Genomic DNA, 26,195 nt, shown 5'->3' on the forward strand with positions numbered 1-26,195 from the left:
AAATGGGAGATATTGCCAGTGGGATGACTCTGGATCTTTTGGGCGGTCTCGGCTCTGTTCGGCTCAGCGTTGCAACTTGATGTTCCTTTGCGTCACAACTACACATCAGATAATATAATGACTTAAGGCCCGATTCGAAGAATGAGATACGATAACGATAAGTTTAGATAAGTTCTCATTTAGATATCGTTTATATGTCGTATAATTGACAGAAGCAGCTCGATTCGGGCAACCCATGTCACTTTCACGTTAGAAATATCGTAGATAGATCTTATTGGGATCACAGTGGATTCGAAATAACCGTCAATTTTGACATGTCGTTTAGTTATCGATCTTTCCAAGATCTTAAACGTGTCTTAATCATTCTTCGAATCGGGCCGTTAAGCGAATATTATTATATGGTCTGTGGCGTTGTTTGACGTGGGAACTGCGCAAACTTAACAACCCTAAACATTATAGCTCTATTTTCAGCATTAAAAATAAGGTTAACATTCTTGATGTGTCTTTTTATTGGAAATTATTGCAAAAATGAGATTATATTACGTATTAAAGCAAACTTATGTAAATAATCGTATATGATTTATAATTGTTACATATTTGCCGTGACTTATTTTTCGAAAGTGTTTTTTAATAAAAAGACACATTAACATCACTTACCTTCTTTCTAATCCTTGAAACACGAAATATTTTATTTTATTTATTTTATACTACGTCGGTGGCAAACAAGCATATGGCCCGCCTGATGGTAAGCAGTCTCCGTAGCCTATGTACGCCTGCGACTCCAGAGGAGTTACATACGCGTTGCCGACCCTACACCCCCCCCCCTTGTTGAGCTCTGGCAACCTTACTCACCGGCAGGTACACAACACTATGAATAGGGTCTAGTGTTATTTGGCTGCTGTTTTCTGTAAGATGGAGGTACTTCCCCAGTTGGTCTCTGCTCTAGATCTGGAATGACATCCACTGGCTGTGCCCTACCACACAAAGCAAGACAAAATAGTAAAAGACATTATATGCTTCGTTCCTGAATCGCTGTCAAACTTTGGTTTTGTAGGAAGTTTCATTTCTGTACGGTAGTATTATAATTTATTGTGTGATATTACTTCGGTCATATTCAGAATGTAACCTTTACGCGACAAAAAGTACTAACTGCTGTTTCATGTCACGAGTACGACGTTTTTGGGGTTCCGTAGTGAACTAGGAACCCTTATAGTTTCGCCATGTCCGTCCGTGGCTTTGCTCCGTAGTCGTAGCACTATTACAGGAAAATTGGTAGAAATTTGGTATGGATACATAAATTAATCATGGCGACAAAACGGTAAAATAAAAACCACAAAAAACTTTTTTTCATTCAAACCCCGGTGTCTCCACACCGGGGATCTTTTAAAATGAATAGGGGTGTCCAACGACTATTTTTTATACAGTGAATATTTTCGGAAATGATCGCTCCAAAAGAAAAAAAATATGTGAAGAAATCGTGAATAATGAAAATACTTTCAATGAAAACTATAGCAAACATGATCAGTTAAGCCGTTTTTGAGTTTTCGCAAAAAGTCTACCCTTCTTAATCAAAAAACGTACAAAGCGGTGCGATGGTACTCCCTTTTGCTTGTAATGCACATACAACTTACTAATAGCCCCCGTTCACCCTATTGTGATAGGATAACTACGGAATCCTACACTGAGCATGGCCCAACATGCTTATGGCTGGTTATATTTTAATTAGGAATAGGTACAGTCACGGACATTAATTGTTGTGCCATCTAGGTTTTACTTTACATTGCACATTTCATACCGTTTGTATCGATAGCCAAATTATTTATTTTTATTTTTTATTATTAACATAAGACATCTTAAACAGATACGCAGATATATAAATATTACAGTGTTTCCCGCAAATAAATACTGCTCCAATATTTTTTTCGCCTATGCATTTCGGGATAAAGCGCGTATGCTCTTATGTCTTAAAATTGCTCTTAACACTATTTCCCGTAAAATTGCCGTGGTAGTAGCACTCTAGCCACCTGACTAAGCTATCTCAGTCCGCATTACACTAATGTGGAATTATGTTTGCCGTGGGCAGAGCTCCACAACATCGCAAGTTGCTAAGTATAATATTTTAGAGATCCCTGGACACAATTTCAGGGCGTCCTACATATTTAGGTCACAGTTTAAGGTATCGGATATTGGTTGGATAGCACGTCTCGTGGTATTGCTTTTGAGGTTAGCACCTAGGTTGTGTTGTCGATAAATTCTTGCTGCAATAAATGTATGTGTTGTAAAGTTTGAACTATCTTTGACAACTTTATTGAGTCTTAGTGTTGACATTTTGTACGGATCAATTAGGTTGGGTAGTAAAATATACAAATTCTTTAATATATTTTAAATTGTTTTTTCATCGAACAAAGTTAAGCATAGTTTAAATTAATTTTCTATGTGATTTATATTCGGTCCAACTTTTTTTTGGAGTGTACAACTTTGAATAAAATAGCTCATAAATACTTTCAATGAAAACTACGTAAAGCTAACATGATCGGACCAGCCGTTTTTGAGTTAATGCAAAAAGTCTTCTCTTCTTAGTAAAAATACGTACGTACTAAACGCTGCGAAGGTACTCCCTTATGCTTGTAATGTACATGACTAATAATAGCCCCCCGTTTTAGCCTTTGACAGATTGTTAACTACGGAACCCTACATTGAGCATGGCCCGACATGTTCTTGGCTCCTTTATTTTTCTATAAGACCGACGCGCGCTCGACTCTAATTATAATACATTTACCCTTGCTGTCATAAAAAGTATTTGTTTAAAATTGAACTTATCTATTAGAACTTACTAAATAGGTATCAACTATATTATGTATAGCGTTTTTGTTTGAAGAAACGTCACTTTTGACACTGATATATCTAATCCATATCGTATCTTTAGCAAATGTTTGAGGTATCTTAAAGTTTGAATCGTGCCGTGTATCATTGCCCATATCCCTTTGCACGTCGTAGCACGCTGAAATGCAGCGCAGCAATTCTTTCACAATCTTTTATCTTTACATAATCAAATCTGACCGAACCCTCATTTGAGTTATACGTTTGCTTAACCAACTTTTATCACTTACATCCGTGGTAGTGGAAATCCACTAATTTAATTTATCGAATAAAACATGGTAACCTTTAACAATTCACGGAATTTCACAAAAGCTTTTGTGATGGTGAAATACTTCTAGTTCCTCTATTTTATTACATTAGTTTATAAAAGCCAGCGGCCCGATTCGAACGTATTACGTCAAATCAAACATTTTGGTACGTGACGTTTGTTTGAAAAAAACGTCACTTTTGTCATTGACATATCCGATCCATATCGTATTTAGACCTAATATTGGACGTATCTTAAAGTTCGAAATGGAAGAACTATTTACTTTCAATATTTGATTTTCTAGACTTAAAATACAATTTAAAGTCTACTTTCAGGGAAAACACAATAATTGCCTTGAAACCTTCTTTTAAAAATTCATTTTTTTTAAGGTTCTTGTTGAAGATTATTTTTTTCATTTGAAAATATTAAAATTAGGCACTCCAAGCATAATAATAAAATGGGAACCTAATAAAATAGGCAACAAGGCTTGAAATAGCGGTCCTGTGGGCCGGGAGCAGGTGGTGTAGCAAGAATAAGAGATATGTAAGTAGTTAAGGGCTAATTAAATTCACAAGTACCTATAGGCATGCGTGTCTCTTATTCTCACACATGTTAACTTGATACATCTCTATGTATACGCTGCTATTACCAATATTGTTTTTAGTTCTCGGAAAAATACTTAAATCTGTCAACATTGCCGCTCTTATGATATACCCAATTACTCATGTTTACTTTTTAGTCACATTTTTTTAATAAAACTTCATAAAGTTTCAAGTAACTGGCATATTCTTTTTCAACTCATGACTTTCAAAAATCCTTGATTTGATTTCGATATGCATGCACAATACGGCTTCCAGTAATTGCTTACCGAGTTTCATCTCTCATACGTGTCCATTTTTAAATCAAGTCAGTTGCTCTATTTCAAATTTTAGTTTGCTGGTGGCAAAGGAAGTTCGATTGTATTTCTAAAGTGGTAAAAGCGATAATGATACGTAGCGAGGGAAGTGTGAAAATACCATATTAACTACAGTTACTGATTGGAATCGGAACTACGGTGAAATTCAAAATGTTTCAGATACTGATTGCACCTTGTTTAGATTTCTTTTTAAATATCCTGTAGGTTATTTATATAAACGATTCTTCAATAAGAGTGATATTTATGCGCCATTGACCTAGTTACGGTCATATAAGTCATATTACTTGCATTTATGATGATATACAGGTTGGTCCAGAAATAAGTCAACATTTAAATCGGCCGTTATATTTGTTTGAGTGGAAATGGGAAATTATAGGCTATGTCAAAAAAAGAGTAGACACTTGGGATTTAGTAGCATGATCTTATTTGTCAGGGCCACGTGGCGTTCTCTCCTAGAGTTTCGGATTGACTATCACTGTCCCATTCGGATTAAATTTCTTGTAAAAAATATGAATAACTTGACTTAAATAAATAAATTCCGTTTTAACCACTTTTTCTTCTTTCCAGGATCAAAACCGGCTAGACAGATGAAGTCTATGGCCCCTCAGTGTTGGGGCTGACACCATGACGCCGGCTGGGCTTCTGGTCTTCAGCTCGTTGCTTACGAGGACGCTCTGTGTCATCGCGCCACAGATACCAGGTAATAAGCACATTGACATTTTTTGTATGGCGGCAAACTTTTATGAGGATCGTATTTATGTCTAGAGTCTATGCGGAAAGAGAAGAGTCTTGGATTATAAAGGAAACAATACATTCTATGACTTCTCTTTCCGCAGACTCTACGAGTATATGAGGCCAACTGGCTTAAATCAAAACAAAAGTCAGACGTGGGAGTCAAAAGGTGACATTCGGAGGGCAACTGCAGCTGCATTACTGCTGCAGCTTTGAGGCTGGCATTGTCAGTCAATATATATAAATATATATATATATAGAAATTTCCAAAACGATGCAGTAAGTCGCTGTAGAACATAAATTCGTATTTAAGACTGAAGTTGGTTCGAAACGGTTGTTTTATAACAACTTATCAGTTTGAAATTTGATTTTAAGTCTTCAAATAAAATTATATCCATAAAATTTTATTCCTTTTCATATTTTAATAAAAATGTGTTTACGCGAACAATACGTACGTACTTGGTATCTGTACTATAGGTAACTATTTGATGAAATTATCTGTAATAAAAGTACGTTATACAGTTTTTATTATCTCGAAAACACAGGCCACATTGTTGCTAAAAAAGAAAATTGCTATTACTTTTACTCAATTTCTGAATACATTTATCTATATTTATTCATGCGTTTGGTGTAAAATCCTCATCCTATATCTTTAATTGTCTACTTCAGGTAATAAAAAGTTAAATAAAATCCTAGCAATAAACCACATACAGATTTGTATCAAGTTTAATTTGTAGCAGATGGTGATATGGATGCCGACACTTATCTGATCATTTGTTACGGTGTTGATTTTGTGGTGGTGGTGACACTAACTTGACGATAGCTCACGTTGATGGATAAATAATAAATATTAGGGAACAATCTTACACAAATCGACCTAGGCGACAATATACATACGTATATAGATAAATACATAATTATCTATGTTAACGGCACCAATCATAGTACATTTAAGAGAAAATTTTGAGTATTTTTTGATATTTCACCGACACCTGTATTCTACCGCTTTATGCGTTAAAAGCTGGATGTCCTATTCGTCCTTTATATTTTCAATGTATTTAATTAATGATGTTGCCAGAGTCTGAAAACTGATAGTAAATATATTTATTTTACAGGATTTGTCTATACCATCCCATAAATGGTGCTAGTCCATCATAGGGGTGTTTACTATACATAGATATGAGTGAAATGCACTAGAAGTTGTGTCATTAGCCATCTTGCTTGCGCTTAGCATATCGGCTGATGCAACCAGCCCTTATTCTAACTTGTGTATCTAACTAACAGGATACCTAGTTACCGTGTATTAGTATATCGTTCATTATAATTAACCTCGGTCATACCAATATACAGTGAGTAAATCCAATACGGCCGAATATTTAAACGCTGGTTAGCATAGTACCTAAGAAGTGTATTTAGATATTTGGTTAGAAATACAATGAAAATATCAACCATACATATTAATTCGGCCCGTAATGTAAAGCTACACACAAGTTACGAGAGAACTGTCATCGCTTGTTGGCATTTACTATAAAAAACTCGTATCTCGTAATGTTTGCTGTACATTGCAGCTCGGTAAATTAAAAAATATTAAGGGGTCATAGTTAAGTGTAACTTAAAAATATATATATAATAGTTACACGCATAAATTCTATATATAATTCTAAGTTTAATTTATTGCCCATTTTGGATGTACACACCGTGTATCAAAACTGTGTTAAATTTACGATACCTAACTACCAATAAAATGAAGCTTGAACATAATATTTGGATAGGTACTGGAAGTATACCCACAACAACAACAATACTACTTATTTCTTACTTTCTTCGATATTAGACGCGAATTAATATCTCATTACCTACCCAATGGGTTATATGGGTTACTCAAAGTACAAAGAATAGGTACATAAAAAGGCACATAAAATCTCTTTAATCGACAAACTTTTCTTTTGTATCCCTTGCATATTTAGTACTTAAATCCAGGATAAACTTAGACGTATTACTACTTTAAGTTTACCCATTTTAAAGCAACAGTGAAGTTTAAAAAGAACCCGTTACTTTTGAAACTGTACATCCTGTAAATGTAAGTTTACGGAGAATTTATTTTGGCGTGAAGCCAAATGTAGTCTAGAATAAAATGGCTCCGATTAATTAAAACCTGCACGGAACGATATAAATTGCGATGATTTCTGACACTTTACGATTTGCGCTGTAATTTTTTTTTTCTTGAAGTGTACTTTACATTTTTTATGGGCTTAACTCAATAGTGAAGAGCACTTCGCATAATTTTACGATGGAGGAGCTACGATATTTTCATTACAAGTTAAATTCAATCCAATAAAATATGTAATTTTAGTCAGCACTTTTCATGTTGTCTGCCCATCTGTCAATTATCATGAAACCGCTTGGAATATTTTAAGTGACACTTACAATTAGCAGCTTTTGAAGTGTATATTAATAGTATAATAATCCAAACTGCTTTACTTTAGAATAATTGAATACTAATTATATTATGGTTGAATCAAAACTTAACGAAACTATTCAATTTGGGATTGTGTAAATAAAAGAACGAACTACTGGAAAACTTCTACAATGAAAAAGTTGTATAGGTACCTATGAGTTTTGCAATATAATATAAACGCATATTTCCTCGTTTTATATCAAAAGTCGTAACATATATTATTTAAACCCCCTAAGATAATTTTCAGATCGCAAATAAAGCCCTTCCCACTAAATATTCTCTCGGCTTATCATATTGTCTTGAAAACCAATACAGCGGTGACGTCAGCTGTTCTGTCTGTGTACTTATTGAATAAATAAGAATATACTAAATACGAAGAATTTGAATGTTTTTTTTTTTATGATGGAGTCAAACGAGCAGATGAGACAAATTGCCTGATGGTAAGGAATTACCAGAGGGGCTACAAGTGCGTTGCGGGCTTTTAAGATGTTTCTCTAAATATTACACATACCGGTAATTTCTTGCAGCATTCATTTAAAAACCTGGTACTATTTGACTCAGCTGAGGGGGCAATTATACGAGTATCTGCGAACATTAATATTTAGCTATTAATTGCCTACTTTTGTGCTTCGACAATTATAGTAATAATTGTACCTTTTTGTTCATATCTGCTTGCTCTCCCTTGCTCCATCCCATTTTAGGTGTCAGCTCTTCTAATTATTCGTATCAACACCTACTTGTTACAAATCGAATGGTCAACAGACTTCAGCACGGGCGAAAAGAAGGTCAACGGGCCGTTCTGGCATGAGCTCATCACGGAGATGTACGAGGACCACGAGGAGGACGTGTCGACTACGACGACGGAACCTCTCCCCATCTTCGAGGACGACGTGTCCACTAACAACGTGACGGCGCAGCTCGGGAGTCGAGTGCACTTGCACTGCAGAGTGCATGACTTGGGGGAGAAAACTGTAAGTAGACCTGTGATTTTTTATCTGTTTTAATTAACTATCGTTGTAGGTAATCATTCACAAAATTTCATTCTGCCACTTTTACATAGGTACACATAGATCCTACTGCCTTTTTCATGCAATCTATTCCATGGCTAGCACGAGTATATACTCTGAAATGGTAGGTACTAATTAATTTTGCTGGCAAAAAGACTTTTTGACAACATACATTCAAAGATAACTGCAGTTTGTCGAAGTTTTTTTCTTATACCTTTACTGTTAATCGGAGAATGTGCTATCTTTGGAATTATAAGAAGGGCAAAAGTACAAGGGAAGTGGTCTTAATGCGTCTTTGGTGATACATTGTCTCTTCTTAAACGTCTAAATGATCCTTTTTGTTGTAATTTTAGAGAAAACTTACCCCTGTGCCCCAACTGACACAATTATTAGGGATTAAAAAAAGCGCAAAGTACCCTGTCAAAAGACGAAGCGATATTGGTATTGCGTTGCTCGTCACAACACACTTGGATTTTAAGATACTTGTAAATTGAAGCTGCTGTAATTCGTTGTAGCCTTGTTGTTGTTTGTTGTAATCCTCCCGCCGCCGGGAGTGGATTCGATGGGAAATAGTTATTTGTGCAACAAGAGGCTTGCGAGTGTTGATTTTGACTCAAAAACACGAGATGTAAAATAACTTTGCTCTCGTGTGACACACAACTTTTCACCTCAGTAGTAAAAGAAGTAAAAATTCAGCATCAAGTAAAGTTAACCACATTTATTTACATTCATGAATGAAAGGCATCATCATTATGACGAAAGCTTCTAGAAATATCCTGTATTCATGGCCTTCACTAAATTAAAAAGCTACTTTGTCTCACTCCCTGGAGTGACGAAAGTAGGCTTGTTCGAGCTGCTGAGGTGAAAAGGATTTTTTCATTGGGAAAAACAGCATAGTTTGTTTATATTGTTTAAAAGGCGATATCAAAATTAAAAACCCTTTCAGATATCATGGGTGAAACGTCGTGACGATGAGCTCCACCTGCTTTCCTTCGGCCGTCACACGTACTCTGCGGACTCGCGGTACTCCCTCGCCTTCGAGCACCCAAACGACTGGCGCCTGCTCATCCAGTACGTGAGCGAGCGAGACGAAGGATTCTACGAGTGCCAGATCTCGACGCATCCGCCGTTGGTGCGAAGAGTGCACTTGTCTGTCGTCGGTGAGTGATAAACAATACCTACTATTATTGGGTATGGCAAATGAAAATGTTGATATAGGTATGTCCAGTGTTGGCCGAACGCTAATTAGAATTGACCATTACAAGTAACCATCACAAATTGAACCGTAAATTGTAACCGTCCGTTATGGTTTACGGTTTAATTTGTAATGGTTAATGGTCAATTGGTGGTCAATTCTAATTAACGGTCGAGCAACACTGGGTATGTATGTCACTATAGTATTTTTTTCAAACAGCAAAAGGGTACCGGAACAGATATAACCCAATTTTACAGAGATTTTGCGTTTTAAGGTTATAAAATTTATGGAGATGACATCAGTGACCGTACCCATGTTGTTTGAAAAATACTTTAGTTATCTATTAGGTATAGTGTATAGTCACAAAAACAGTCGTAAATAATAATATATAATAAATAAACAAATAAACATATATACACCTGCTATACGTACCTAACATATACCTGCATACATCCGCGAAGAAATTCAAAGGTGTATGTGAAGTCTCCAACCCGCATTGGGCCAGCGTGGGGACTATAGCCCAAACCCTCTCGCGTATGAGAGGAGGCCTGTGCCCAGCAGTGGGAAGTATATAGGCTGAATTATGATTATTAAATAAATAAATCAATATTATAGGGACATTCTTACACAAATTGACTAAGTCCCACGGTAAGCCAAGAAGGCTTGTGTTATGGGTACTCCGACCACGATATATATATATGTATATAATATACAAATACATAAATACATAGAAAACATCCATGACTCGGGAACAAATCTCTCATCACACAAATAAATGCCCTTACTGGGATTCGAACCCAACACCATCGGCTTCATAGGCAGGTCACTACCCACTAGGCCAGACCGGTCGTAGATATGTGCAATAATAGCATTGCCAATATACAGGCTGGTTATTTAGTCAGCTGCAATAATTTACGGGCTGAATATAATATAGGGCATATTAATCAACTTTTACCCGTAGAAAATGTCAGTCTGACAGTCAAAATATATGAAACAGAAAAATTTCGCGATTTCGTGGATGGTCACACAGTAAAAGTTGCTCAGTATTGCAGGTGACCAAATAAACATCCTGTATAAAAATTGCATGCATTTGAATTAGAATAAGAAGAAAAACAAATTTTACCTATTATATTTTACTAATACCTGCTCGTAATATTAAAAAATCACACACGCTTACTCAGTGAAGTTGATTTCCTATGGATTTCCTAAATCAACATTTTCTCACTGAATATAATAAATGTTTTGCCGAAATCATCTTTTCCCTTAATTATTATTTGCGTGAATCACACGGTAATTGCGGTATTTTTCGGCAGGTTAACGTTAGCGCGCGTAACGTGGTTAAGGGGCGTGCAGACGTGATAAAAACATACAGTGTTTGGAGGTCTAATGCGTTCGTAACTTATAGTGCAGGAGTTGTATGAAAATTTGTAGGTGATATGTCATACTAACTAATTACCACAAAGACGGGGTTTGATTTTTTAAATACATACTAAAAATATAAAAAAATCTAAGTGCAAAACGCGCTTTTTTGAACGCCAAAAATTTTAACTTCAAAAATTCTCAATTAATAGTAAAAATAGTGTGTGGTATCAAATTACAGGGAATAACAAGGAAATAAAAGGGTTGTTTTTTTAATAAAAATAAATAACAAAATGGTGAAAGAAAAAATGAAAGCTTGTGTAGTGTTCAAAATCAAAATTTTAATTAAGAAAATTGCATTTTGTAATACAAATGAAATATAAATTTAAGCAATGTTATATCTAACACAAGCAATGTTATATCTAAAAAGAGAGGTACAAGTTCAGCTGCGGATCAGCAACGGTACAAGGAGCTCAGTCGCGAAGTCCAAAGATGTCGTCAGGACTACAATACACACATCAACAACGTTTGCTTGAACAACATAGGTAACATCCGTAGCGAAATAACTAAAAATAATAATTAAAATTCTTTAGCCAAATAACCAGGATCCACATATTGTTAGTTAGATGTTTTTTTAACTTATAACTAAGGTTAGTAGGTTCATAATGAAAAAGTAAATTGAATCAAATTAAATAATGCGGCACTCATTTTATCAAGGAAATTGACAGTAACAGTAACGCCACACCAGTAATGCAGCTGCAGTTGCCATCTGAACCTCCCTTATGGTAAGAACGTTTCAGTGACACTTCTGAATCTGAGAGAATCTGTCAGAAGAGGGAACAAAGATATACCAATGAATAAAAGTAGTAACAAAAACATTTTTCTCCATTACACCAGTTGTAAGGACCATTAGAGCCACTTATTGCCCTCTTGTTTCCTGCTATTTTGATAAAGAAAAAGACAGGTTTTAGCGCTTGATTGAAAGATAGACATGGTCACTATCACATCACGTAGACACGTGCAACGTGAATGCAACCAAGGACCTTTTATAAGTAGAAACTGGATAATTCCTGCCTACAGTCAAATTGTTGATCCGCGAAATATGACTTTGAATGACGTCACATTGGAATTGCTGTCTCGTTGTGTAGAGAGAATTAATCACCCTCAAAAGAGATGAAAAATGAGTGTGACATCAGTCAAGGTGATAGTTTTGCGCTTCAACGAAATGGCGTAGATGGAATAAAATCGAGCTGAAATTAAGTCCTTGAGTCCGACCATACTATCCGTACTTATCCATATTAGCCCTTCTTATTGGAATCTCGAATTGCGTAACATTGCAACAAATTTATCTATCATATATTATCCTATTCGCTTAGCAAGCTGTAAAAATATAGTGTGTGCACTTGCATTGTACAGCATTGCAGTAATATCTAACCCAAAACACCGGGGAATTTTGTTCACTTCTTTCACTTCCTTGTTAATAATTCTTATCACAGTGCGGCGAGCTTATATCGTTTCCTTTTACGTCCATTGAAACCTTTTTCCTTCTATTTGGTACAAACACCATATAACTGTATTTTATACGAGCGCCGGTTTACTAGTTTGGGATAGCTTTGCGGCTATACGTAAACAAAGAAATTGGGCTTACCGCTATTTGCTACAACACGTTTAACTAAGATCCCCTGCTAGAACTTACCGATGGGTTAATTTATGAAAAAAATGAGAGGATTTGAACTCTGAATTCGCCATTCTAACCAAACATCATAAAATTTTAAGTCATCCTTAACAATATCGGTGTTTTTTAAATTAAACCTGATAGCTAGCGGCGTATTATCTGTCGTATTTTTCCGAGGCGCCGACATATTAGTTTCATCATTGGATGTAAACTATACCTAAATCTAATGTAAACGACAAACGTATCAAAGTGTGATTCAAATTTCTGATAAAAGCGCGAAGTTAAACTGCTCCATCTCACTCATAAAACCGCTGAAAAAACAACCGCCAAGTTCTCGCATAATGCTTGCATATTTTATATCAGCGTTACGCCAACATTTGCATGCATGAGAAAACGATACTATGCGTCATATATCTTGTATATGTTCCCACGATACTGTGCCAAGCTCAACTTTGTACGCGTTGCCAAAATATCCGAATAGGTACACGCCTGCGGGATTTATCTTTACGTTATTAGCTGATTGCCTTTTGCGTTTTTTCAGAATCGTCTACCAAATGTGAAACTAAAGTTGTGACTGTACATTTTATAGGTATTTAGACAATTTCAACTGCAATCGTGATTCAAAGATTCGTGATTTAATTTTATTTGTGTAATATAAATAAATATTAACTAATAATATTTATTCTTATAAAAACATGTTTACTTTGTGAAGTGTCACAAGCAAACATTTTCATATTTTACTCGTATTTGATAACAAATATTATCATTTAATTTTTACATCAGTTTATTAAATCGCATTCATTAGCATACATAAACATGTCTCTAAAATTTCGTCCTTACTCTATATTTTCACTATTATATTAGCGAGAATTTAAAAAAGTACTACGTTCTAAAGTTAGTCGTGAAGTTCGTCATATTAAGCAGTGAAGGGTTTGTTGATTCAACATTAAAGATAAATATGTTTTATTCACCTTATTACAATGGAGTAACGTGCTAAATTGTATACATGTTTTTGACGTTCTGTTCTTTCGACGTTCGTCGCCCTGTTCAAACAGGGCGACGTGTAAATGGGCGCTAGTCGCGGATTATGAGCGACTTAATACTATCCTGCCCTTTCATGCAAACCCGCTGAGTAAATACACTGTTTTTGTTTCTTTAAGCTTACCTACTTTTCGTGTATCAAATTTTGATTGAATCCTGAAATATTCATGATTTTTTCAATTCTTTTAGTTACTTAAATAACGACAGGGGAGGGTAATATGTTTCTAATAAATGATATCTGACTCTTTAGTATGACTTACCAATCTTACCATGTCACGCGCGTGGCTCCATATTTGAAATCATAACATAGGGCGTTGGAATAAATAAATAAATATAATCTCTTCTATATTAGAGGTATCTATCTGTTAGAAGTTTCTGCAATAAACTTTGCTTTTAAATATTGAAATCATTGTCAACAGTACCAAAAGTGGAGATAATCGACGAGCGAGGTCGTCCGCTTCAAGACAAGTTCTACAAAGAGGGTTCCATCATAGAGCTCCGGTGTATCGTGAGCGAGGTCCCGCAGCCCACCAGGCAGGTCAACTGGAAGCATGGCGCCAGGCTGCTGAACTATGACACCAAGAGAGGAGGAATCAGGTCGGTCCCACACCTATTTAAATATACAACGTGGTACAGGTTGCGATTATGACAATTTCATTGTTTGGTATGGCTTATGGTAAGCGCATATATGTAAGTCTAGTTTCGTCACTTTGAATAATGTATGAATCGTAAAGTGTCCGGAAACTTTTTATGTTCTATCAATTGATAAAAAGTTTGTTATAATATTTTCAGTCTGAATCTCAATAGTGTAAGTACGGTCACATCTGAAAATATTGATACGAAATACGTGCCAAAAATATGGATACACGACTTTATTGCCCAATATATTAAAGTAGTGTATACATATTTTTGGCACATTTTTCGTATCGATATTTTCAAACGTGATTGTACGAATACCTACCGCGTTAGGTCGGATGAAAAAATAATAATAACTAAGTTGGATGTGATAAAAGAACAAAGATAAATTAAAATGTGATCACTTCAGGTACGTAGCGGAAAATTAATTCTGTTCTACTTCAAAGAATTTTATTATAAACCTTTTATAAATTATTTAGTCAAATTTAAAATAAAAATTTCAGGGATTTTAAATTAAAATCAAAACCAAACTTCTTTTTTACATAATTTACGTTGAGAAGTTAGAGAAAATACCTAAGTTAAAGAGCTTTGATTAATTATTGATGACATAAAAGTCGATTAACAGTTTATAATCGTAACAACTTGAATGTAAGATAGCGTAGGTATCTAATTTTAGGAGGGGAGACCCAGGCGAGTTACAATAGGGATAAGTTGAAACAACGTAAATTTTGGGGTATTGATAATCGTCTTGAGGCAAGGTTGCATATTGAGGGATCAGCGCATTATTTTTAACGTTATTATACGTTTTGAACGTTTGTAAATTGAAATTATACAAGTTCGTATTCATTACAAATCCGACTAAGGAATGCTCCCGGTCAGTACAAGGATCTAATCTATAACTATTACAAACTTGGTAGTTTTTATGGTGAAAATCGGGAATTCCCGGTTACAGTACTGTATTTGTATAGAAAACCAGTACCGGAAGCACTCCCTATCGATGTCTCAACTACTCGTATAAATTGACGTTGCTTCAAGCTAGCAACTTTAACTCACCTCGGTCTCCCCTACTCGCTCGCCAGATGTTAAACAAAGATATTGCGTATTACCACAGAGTAATTAGTAGGTAATTACTCGATATGCCCTTTAAATCGTACATACTCTTACTTATCTAAAATGCTGTGTACAACCTCTGAAAATATAAAATGGTTCCTGGATATTTCTATCCTGTTTGAATCCAACTAAGCTATAAGTCAGACTCACCGGGTTTTTTGCAAAAGTAAAACGAAAAGTGTATCTTTGGGTCAAACACATTTTAGAAAAAGGTCACTTCTGTGGAGAATACGATAAACGTTAACGAGTCTACTACGTAATTATCCAGTTTTTCTTAAGTCTCAAGTACTGAAAATGATATCCCGGAGATCAGCACATAAGGGGGTGAAAAGGGGGAGCAATTCACTATGGAAGACAATTGGAAGCAGGTATACCGAATTTCTTATTTTACGCAGACGACATCGCGTTCATTGGCAGAAGCAATATTAAAAAGAACTGTGTTATACAGATAATTTTAAAAATTGTTGATTTTCACACTAGTCTACATCAACTATTCTAAATAAATCACGAAATCGAATAAATTCACCACTCCGACCCATCACCGATCCAATTTAGTGTCTCATTTCTGCCTCAAAATCCCTCGAAGGTTTATTTCCAATACATTTTCTCGAGACCTGTCACTATTCACTAGGTATTCAATTTCAATCCATGCACTTCAGTGCTTTTCTAATTCCCAAGTTAAATTGAAGATGAATTGTACACGTTACAACTTCGATGCGGGAGTTGTAGGAGTAAAGTCTGTGCATTGTTTGAAGCACAAATGCCAGCAACATCCATTGTTCGTGCTAAAGATGGAACTGACATGTTTGCTATATGGATGCGTTCTTTCTACTTGAGTGTGCTGTTTGTTTGTGTGGAAATAGTAAAATGTTTACTGCACAGACGTAAATAAGTACATAGAAGTTGGGATTTGCATAGAAAAATATGCTTTGTAAACAAGTTGAATATATTCAGAAATGAATGATATTATCCGAGCGTAGTATACCTAAAGGCTTTGTTTTTTGCTTAAGTTTTGAATTATTTATTATAGCGCGATGCGCGATGTGTCAGCTTTGAGAAGTTAAACATAACTAGTTAGGTCAAAAACGTGAATTAAAATGCAGTTTATGATATTTACGAGAGAAAAGTGCAAGGCATCTCATATACTATCGAAAAACAATTTTTTTTCTTCCTCGTGTTGTCCCGGCATTATGCCACGGCTCATGGGCGCCTGGGGTCCGCTTGATAATCCTAAGATTTGGCGTAGGCACTAGTTTTTACGAAAACGACTACGATCTGACCTTCCAATCCATAGGGTAAACTAGGCCTTGTTGGGATTAGTCCGGTTTCCTCACGATGTTTTCCTTCACCGAAAAGCTACTGGTAAATATCAAATGATATTTCGTACATAAGTTCCGAAAAACTCATTGGTAAGAGCCGGGGTTTGAACCCGCGACCTCCGATTGCAAGTCGCACGCTCTTACCGCTAGGCCACCAGCGCTTCACTATCGAAAAACAATATTGAATAATAATAATTTCATTAGTTTGAATATCAACAAAATATAAACATTGAGAAAGAAGTACAATCAGCATCAAAAGTAGCGGATGAAAAACACACCAAACGTATCTGTACACAGTGAAGTAGCACAAATTTTACTATATAATTCCGCCAACGCAAAGCCCCTTCATGCTTTAGTTTCTTGTTAAGATCAAGTAGATAATTATAATAATCGCTTTATATTCCTAACAACACAAACAGTTTGTATTGTGTTAGCCTATGAAATTTCCCTGTTCATTTAACTTATCTGAAATTAAATTTATGGGGTGCTAACTGCCTTCATTCTGTGTTTGGATTGCCTTAAAGATTTATTACGGGTCATACAAATTACTTTAAGAGTTGAGCACTTGAGGTCGGCGGCACTTACAAAATGTTTAAGGACTATTATTTATATGAAGAAATAGGTATTAGTGGTAATTACGACTGTTTTAATTTTTTTTATTTGTATTAGGGTCCGATTATTTCGTCTTGATCTCGAATTGTAAGGTCTGAGTGGACGCTGGAGTTGGGCGCGCAGCGGGACGGGGCGTGCGGCGTGCATGTTAAACAAATGCAAACGTATAGGAGCGGTCTCAGTGCACGCTGCTCAAATCACTTGTGAGCGCGACGCCACGCTGCCCGCTCCGCCGAAGCCTCCGCTTCGAGCGTCCGGACGAACTACAGTCAGCATCATATGAATGGTGAATTGGTTACGGCCAAAGTGGCCAAATATACACACATATTTCTATAATAGTGTGTTCTGCCACTATCTATTAAATGGTGACTGAGCAAGTGTTGCGTCTATTATATGTATTAATTCAGTGGTCAGTGTGAGCAGCACCGTTAACTAATTATTTGTAGTTATAGGTATTCGTGTCTTGTAGCGATGCCGACGCCCGCCGCACAGATATTTAACAATTCAACAGTTAGGTCTAACGAAATCGCATAGGGAATAAAACAACCCCCTGATTTATCTTTTTAGGCGTTTAATTAACATCAGCCTGGGGATTTATTTAACTTGCTGTGGGCTCTTTCTTAATTGTCGCACTTTCTTAAAAATATGATTTAATCATTTGAATGTCTCTATGTGTATTCTTACGTTTAAATGTATCTATGTTTATTTATTATTATTTATTGTTTTAAACTTTATTACACAAATACAAGTAAAAAAGTATAGGCGGAATTAATGCCTTGAGCAGGGATCGGAACCGGTTTTTTGGAAAAACTCTGAAATAAACATATATTTCGGTTTATTTTATACTCCAAATATAGGACTCGGTTGTGTTTTTAGATAACGACTTCGTATTATTAGATTGCCCAATTAGAAATGAAATAATTAACAAAGAATGAAAAAATACCGTGTTCGTTCCCATACAAAAAATACCGGTTTCCGATCCCTGGCCTTGAGGCATTCTCTACCAGTCAACCACTGGGCCAAACAGAAATTTGCTAAGGTGGGTGTAGTGTAAAAAGAAAATGTTCCAAAATTAAATACTAAGTCTAATACTAATAGGCCAATATACAAACTAATAGCAAGTAGTATTTATTAATATTTATCTATTACGCAAATACGGCTAAAGGGATTTAAATGAAACTCGATATACATAACAATATGGGTGTATCAACTTTTAGAACACTCATTTTTTACATGTTATACTAAATATCCAAATGTTATATTTTAGAAATACTAATAGATTATTTACAATGATGTCTACTTGTAAAAAAAAAGCGGCCAAGTGCGAGTCGGACTCGCCCATGAAGGGTTCCGTACCATTTATGACGTATTAAAAAAAACTACTTACTAGATCTCATTCAAACCAATTTTCGGTAGAAGTTTGCATGGTAATGTATATCATATATTTTTTTTTGATTTTTCATTCTGTTATTTTAGAAGTTACGGGGGGGGGGGGGACACACACATTTTACCACTTTGGAATTGTCTCTCGCGCAAACTATTCAGCTTAGAAAAAAAAATGATATTAGCAACCTCAATATCATTTTTAAAGACCTATCCATAGATACCCCACACGTATGGGTTTGATGAAAAAAGTTTTTACAGTACATATGGGGCTACTTTATAGCACTAGTGCGAGAAGTAGCATATTACGTTACTGTGTCGAACATTTAAAGGGCCATATGTACTGTAAAACGTTGTACGATACATGTGCGAATAGGTAATTCGCAACTCGTGTCGATTTAAAACACTCCCCTCGGTCGTGTTTTAATTTATCGCCACTCGTTTCGAATTTCCTATTTTTCGCACTTGTATCGTAATGTACTATTTTGAGTTTCAGTTCTAAGTATGGGGAACCCCCAAAATTTATTGTTTTTTTTTTCCATTTGGCTACGGAACCCTAAAAACTTTCTTAATAATATGTTAACGCTAAAGAAAATAAATGTTCTAAGAATTGACATACTTTATAAACCTGAAAAAGGACTAAGGAATTCTTGGAATTTAATCTCTTGGAATTCGTCCTCTAAAGGAGATATCGAGATTGAATTTATTATACTAAGATTGAGGGGGCATAAATAAGGAGAATGAAATTGACTAAAAGAGTCACCGTATTTAAATCTTGTGACTTTACCGCCGTATAATAAATAGCTAACAAGAAACTTACAAATTAATATAGTGGTTTCATAAATGATGCCTTTAAGTTTCATATTAATACATTTCATAGAAAAAAAAATTCAAATTAACAAAAGCAAAGCTACACTTTTGTTGATTTGAATATTTTTTTCTAGTTTTAAGGTGGTTCGACTAGGTTACCCAAAGCTTAAACCTCACTAGATGGCGCCACAATTGCAAATTTTGAGTTTTAATTTTTTTGTGGAGTAGTCTTGGTATTTCTATACTGTAAATTATGTTTAGCGCACTCTTTAAATAAATATTGAACTATTAAAACTAACATTGAACACCTCATTGTACAAAAACTACCCCTTAATGTCGACAGAATGTTTCTTGACTCTATTTCTAAGTATTACTCACACATTCAAACAGTCGTACTGGAATCCTTGTAGTAAAGAATTTGGCACCGCGTGAGTAGGCTTCAATAGCGTTGCGGTATGTACGTGGAAATACATGCATGAGGATGTGGGTTCGAGACTCATTAATTTATTTTTTCTTATTAGTATTATCAAGTACCTATTATTAATAAATTATTTTATGAGAAATATGAGCGTTTTTCCATAAAAATATTAAAAATCTGATTCTCACACATCATGATATTTTTGGGTTCTTCCAACTCAGAATCACTAGCATAATCAATCCTCGTGCTATAAAAACCCGAAAATTTGTATTGAAATTTTAGTTTTACACTGAAATTTCTTTCATACTAAAATGTGACGTAATGGTATGGATATTTTAGGATATCTTTTTTTAATGCTAGGGTGGAGAAGATTCTAAGTAGAATGAACCTAAGAAAGTCCAAATTTGTAAGTCAGATTTTCCGGTATTTAAAAAAAAAAACGCTGTTTTGTTCTAAAATTAAAGCAATCCCTTACTGCCCAGCCTTTAAAAAAGTAGGTACCTACTATTTTACAGTAGAATTAAAACATTTTTTTACGATACATTTAATTAAATTACAGTGAGTTACAAAATTGCATGGCCTTCTATTTATAACCATTATAAAAAGAAATGAGATATTTACCATGTTTGTTTATATTATTGATTTCCCGATATTTTGACACAACTAGAAGTTTCACACAATGCCTAGAGATAGAAAATTATTTATTTATTTTATTTATTGTCAATTTCATTCAACGGATCACATCATATCCAATTATGTCTTTATGTATTGCATTGTTTTCTACCTAGTTGGTTATTATATTCTGTTACTGAAATAATCTTTATCTACATAAAATATACCAACGAAAGTTTAATAAAGTATATATTAAAATGAAGAACACAAAATCAGGAATTACATATGACAATATCATTCAAAATCGCCTCCTCTGGCTTTGACACAGGCCCTCAAACGACGAGGCCAGTCATCAATAGCGGCACGCACGATTGTCATGTCTAATTCCGTCACTGTCTTAACTATGGCCCGCTTGAGGGAGTTAAGATTTGTGTGGGGTTTAGCACAGGCTTTCTCCTCAATAACCTGCATAATCCAGGGGGTTAAGGTCCGGGCTGGAGGACGGCCAGTCTTCGGGGGCAATAAAGTCAATTTTGTTCCTTCGAAACCAGGCTTGAGTTGTTTTTGCCTTATGTGCAGGAGCTGAGTCCTGTTCAAAGATCCATGGTTTTGAAATAGGGTGTGGCTTAAGGGCTTCACTATTGGTTCGAGAACGGTTTTCAGTTTCCGGTTTTCACACCTTTTTCACAGAAATGAATCTGTGTTAGCCCTGAGTATGACACACCCAAAATCATGTTTGGCGGGTGCCCAAATTTGTGCAACGCAATAGGGTTGCTTCCATCTACAAATCTTAGGGCATAATTGTATCCCAATAAATTCTTTTGGATTATAAGAACATGTTAAACTACTTTTAGGGGACCTGTAATGACCATATTTTTGTAAATATTGAATTTAAAATATCTTTTGGCACACGTCACGTGACCAAACTCGAAACGTCATTGAAGATTCTGATGACGTCACAACTCTCGGATTGACACTGTTGACAGTTAGGCGATTAACAACAAATGACAAATATCAGTTGACAGTTCGTATCTTTTTCAAAGAGCGTTTTGGGCGCGAAAGCATCTGTCAAAATATATTTTGTTAATTTAACATATTTAAAGCCGTTTTTAGTATAAAAGTTGAATTTTAAGGCAACTTTTAGTTAATATAGAAAGTAATACAAGCGTTTCAAAAAATTGGAATACGATTCTCTTTTAGGCCCCAATTCATTATAGATACGACGAGATAAGCGTTATGTGTGGTATATAATTATAGCTCACAAATCCACTACAATATGTCATTTTTTATTTTTTCGGTAGCATTTGTTTTAACGGAAATAAAGAGGTTGCAAATCGAGTAACAGAACTTCAGAACAGATATCATTTGATATTTACCAGTCGCTTTTCGGTGAAGGAAAACATCGTGAGGAAACTGGACTAATCCCAACAAGGCTTAGTTTTACCCTCTGGGTTGGAAGGTCAGATGGCAGTGGCTTTCGTAAAAACTAGTGCCTACGTCAAATCTTGGGATTAGTTGTCAAAGCGGACCCCAGGCTCCATTGAGCCGTGGCAATATTCTGGGACAACGCTAGGAAGAAAGAAAGAAATCGAGTAACAGAACTTAGTAACCAACTAGGTATAATAGTTATGATGTAAATGTCCATATCATGTTGGAGTCATATATTAGCCAACTAATTATTCAAGATCAATACACTTAGCTCCCTTAGGTTCGCCTAAGTACAATCTCGGGCAAAATTGAGTTTTATAAAAGTGAACTAGTTTCTAGGTCATATTTTCTATGAATTGGTCATTTTTGTAGACCCCAATTACAGTTACACTTTTCCTGGTTTTTCGCGGACCAGAATATCGATGATTTTTGTAACTTGATTTAGACGTTGCTATCATTTTCAATCCAAAAACACATAAAATCACAATTCAGAACATGCGGCAGCGTTGTTTTCTATCAAGTACCTCAAGCACCAGGGCGGCTACCGGGAAAATCGAAATTCGTCAATTTCGGGCATTTTTCTCTGTCACTCTAACTACGTCTTAGTGAGAGTAAAAGAGAAAGATCCCCGCAATTTGCGAATTTAGGTTTTCGCGGTAGGCCCCCAGGTCCTGTCAAGTTTCAGCAGTGTTACCAGGTGAGCGGAAGAGAATTATCGTACTTGAGTGTCAATATTATTGTACCGTTGAAAAAAATATCGTACGCCAATCAAAAAGGCAGCCCCTAAAAATGTCTAGCAAAATAAGCTTAAATTTCCAATTAATAATAAAAAAAGACAATTTTCGTCTAAATTGCGCAAAAAATCTGTTTATGTTTGTGTATTTTTGGGATAGACTCAAACGGTATACAGGCAATTGAGACATTTTAAACTTTAAACTTACACCAAGGAGCCGAACACCCAAAAGATACAAATTTTAGCCTATTTCTGAGAGAAAATGTCATATTTTGCTTCAAATTACTAGACTTTTAAGGTGGCATCATACAAGGGCTGAAATTATAGTACTTTAGTGTACGATAATGCTCTTTGGAACATTACGTCATACCGGGGCCCAAATTATCGTACATGTACGACAATTATCGTACGCCTGGTCACACTGAGTGTCAGTGTCGACAGAGTCAGCTAAACAGTAAAAACGCGTCAAACATCGCAACGTCGCGCCGATGGCCGTCCGAGGCATAGAGTGGCAACGCCGCAATGTATTTGTACACGACATTTGTCACACACACATGGGTAAAATTTATCAAAATATAACGTTGATTATTGCATGATTTCTGTATGAAACAAAGTTTTTCTATTAATTTAGCGCAAATGAATATTCGAAAGTAGATAGATGCGCAACTATTTATGTAATAATATTGTGTAATTAATTAATAAATAGCGATTGTTTTTTGTATGAAAATCGAACCACCTTAAATCAAAATTAAATTACCCGTGAAATTTTTATTTTCCATAGTGATACACCTACTTTTTATAAAATAAAAACAAAAATCATTTATTTCAGACCTTGGTCCATACAGTGTTAGTTTAAGTTATTCTAAAAAGTTATAATATATTATTATTGAAATAAATTAAACTTAAAATATTTTAGGGTTTAAATTTGAGCTAGGCACATACACCAGTCATATTAACTACATACACTCATGTGAGTCATGTGTATGTAGCTACCACTGAGTGTACCCTGGTCCAGTGCACAAGAAGCTGACTGTCAAGCTATAACTGCCAGGAGACTGTTGCGGCTGTCCCACAGGCGCCGCAGCGCGGCGCGGCCGCGCAGCGCGCGCGCATTATGGCCTGTTGGACGGGTCCACGCGCGCATGCGCGCGCATATATGTTGACAAAGATCGAAATAATATCTTTTTCTATAATGTTCTAAAATTTATTATATGATCTTTAAAAAAAGGATTAAGGATGATTCAAGGTAGACCGGGCCGGGCCCGGGCTGCACTTTCCAGCGCTTCGTTTTCTATGGAAAGCACCACGTAATCACAACAGCCGTAATAGAAAATGACGTGTCGGGCGCGTCCTTTAGGAGGCCTAATTCGGATGCGGCGTAGCGACAGCGACATAAAAACAGAAACATTTATTCAACAAGAAATGTCACTGTTACCGGCTGGTAGATCATATATATCATATCATCGCTTCATAACAAGAAATGTAATTATTTTATTAATGGAACATCAAATGATGTAATAAAAACTATAATTACAAACTAAACGAAAATTTAAAAGAAGACTACTTACATAGATCTAAAATAAAACTATAATAAAATTTAAAAAATCCGGATAATTGCGAGTTGGACCACTGTCACGGCCACCATCGAGGGTTTCGTACTTTTTAGTATTTGTTGTTATATATTATGTAGTGGCAACATAAATACATCATCTGTAAAAATTACAACTGTCTAGCTATCACGGTTCATGAGTTCCACACAGCCTAGTGAAAGACATGCAGACGGACGGACAGCGGAGTCTTAGAATTATGGCCCGTTTTACACTTTGGGTACGGAACTCTAAAAGGCCCCCTGCGGCATAGTACCGAAAATGCTGGCAGCATTTCCTCGCTGGATTGTTAAACTAATATGCTACGTAAAACTAAGAAATTACCTACTTCAATATTAGGGTATTTGTCTGACAAGTAAAATCAGTTTCTTTTTTTATATAATTAGCCACTATGGAATTTATGTGGAATCTGAACATGTGATTGTGAAGTCGAGTCATTTTCGTTTTAAAGCTCAGTCCGATGTATAAAATAGGGATTGTGCCCAACATTAATTACTGTCTACTTTTTTATAATAATTTTGTGGTGTCTTATTTCGTGCACGGTGTGAAATAATTGAATTTTAATACAGTTAACATTCCTATTGTCTAACCCACATAAGTTTTATTCATACCCATAACCCATTTCGGTGTCCATCTCGATATTGTCTTTATACGGGATAAACAACATTTTATGATATATTACGCCGTTGCGAACAAGACCTAGGCAAGTGATTGCGTCTACCCCGTTTCACAAGGTCACCTCGATTAATCAAAGTTATTAAAGGGCATAGAGGTAATCAACTACGATAACAGGCTTAAAAAGTCTAGAATAATCTAGGCTCAGACGGTTATGTAATCACGACAATGTTTTTGGTAAAATTGGTATTAACCTTGTTTTTATTGTGCCTGTTTGTATTTTGAAACGAATGTAGGTAAGTAATGTAAACACAACAAATTTATTGCTTTGTGATCCGGATCAGTGTAACCTGGGGGCCTAGCCAGGAAGACAATCGTTGATATAAAAAGCGTGACTTTTCGTAGCATCTGTCATCCTGATACTTCTTTTTATATTCGTTTGGCGTATGTAGATGTACAATTATTGTCATCTTGGCTAGCCCTGTTAGTAATACAAATGGAATAAAATGTTACAATCGGAATAAAATTCATAGAAGAGATACAATTGAGTCCATTCCAGCAACCCACACAATTGTGGTTAAAACCATTTTACGTTCACGTCAACGCCGCACATTCACTAGGCAGAGTAAACCAATTCACAATACATGTTATCTCGACTGTAATCTGGTTTCTTATATAACTTAACCTCGATATCCGTGTTACACTTAAAATACATCTACAGACAGTGTAAAATCTATAGTGATAATGTGAGCATAATCATGGTTATTCTGATAAGGAAAAAGCAGGATAAAAATTAATTTCGAAACTTGTACCCAGAGGATTCGTCTATCTGGATGCCTGCCTCATTTTTTTCTTCTTATTTTTTCTAACTAGTTGAAATACCCTTTAACGGATCGTCAATAACAAATCTAATATGCTACGCCTAGTACATATAATAAGATTAATAAGACAAATAAATTACCTTATCTTATATTATCTTATACGGCAAATAAGTATACGGCCCGCCTGATGGTAAGCAGTCTCCGTAGCGTAACCCCGCAACTCCGCACCCTCGTTGAGCTCTGGCAACCTTACTCACCGGCAGGTACCATGAGTAAGGTCTAGTATTATTTAGCTGTGGTTTTCTGTAGATCTGGAATGACATCCGCTGTGCTGTGCCCTACCACACAAAGCGAGATGACATTCACAGTGCCCGAGGTATCTCTTTTGGACATAGTTTAAGGACACACCCGGATCCTACTAGTGACAATTTTACTTTATGAATACCTAACAACCGTTATATAACGATACCCTTTTCACGATGGTATCTTGTTATTAAGTGCCTTTATTCTAGGAAAGGTAAATATACCTTTCGTTAAAGTTTAATGGATACAATTAAGCTCACGAACGCAACTTATCAAGG

The 26,195-nt window shown here is 35.7% G+C and overlaps 1 protein-coding gene across 1 annotated transcript in view; it reads left to right on the plus strand.

The window, feature by feature from the left end:
• Positions 1-26,195, plus strand: part of LOC133516404 (lachesin-like) — a 177,067-nt gene that overhangs the window by 143,728 nt on the left and 7,144 nt on the right. The window contains exons 4-7 of the mRNA XM_061849320.1: positions 4,611-4,743; positions 7,996-8,204; positions 9,187-9,400; positions 13,930-14,107. Coding sequence (XP_061705304.1) covers positions 4,668-4,743; positions 7,996-8,204; positions 9,187-9,400; positions 13,930-14,107 — 677 coding nt within the window. The 5' untranslated portion in view covers positions 4,611-4,667. The remainder of the gene's footprint in view (positions 1-4,610; positions 4,744-7,995; positions 8,205-9,186; positions 9,401-13,929; positions 14,108-26,195) is intronic.

The sequence above is a fragment of the Cydia pomonella genome, chromosome 3 (assembly GCF_033807575.1).
Source record: "Cydia pomonella isolate Wapato2018A chromosome 3, ilCydPomo1, whole genome shotgun sequence".
NCBI lineage: Eukaryota > Metazoa > Arthropoda > Insecta > Lepidoptera > Tortricidae > Cydia > Cydia pomonella.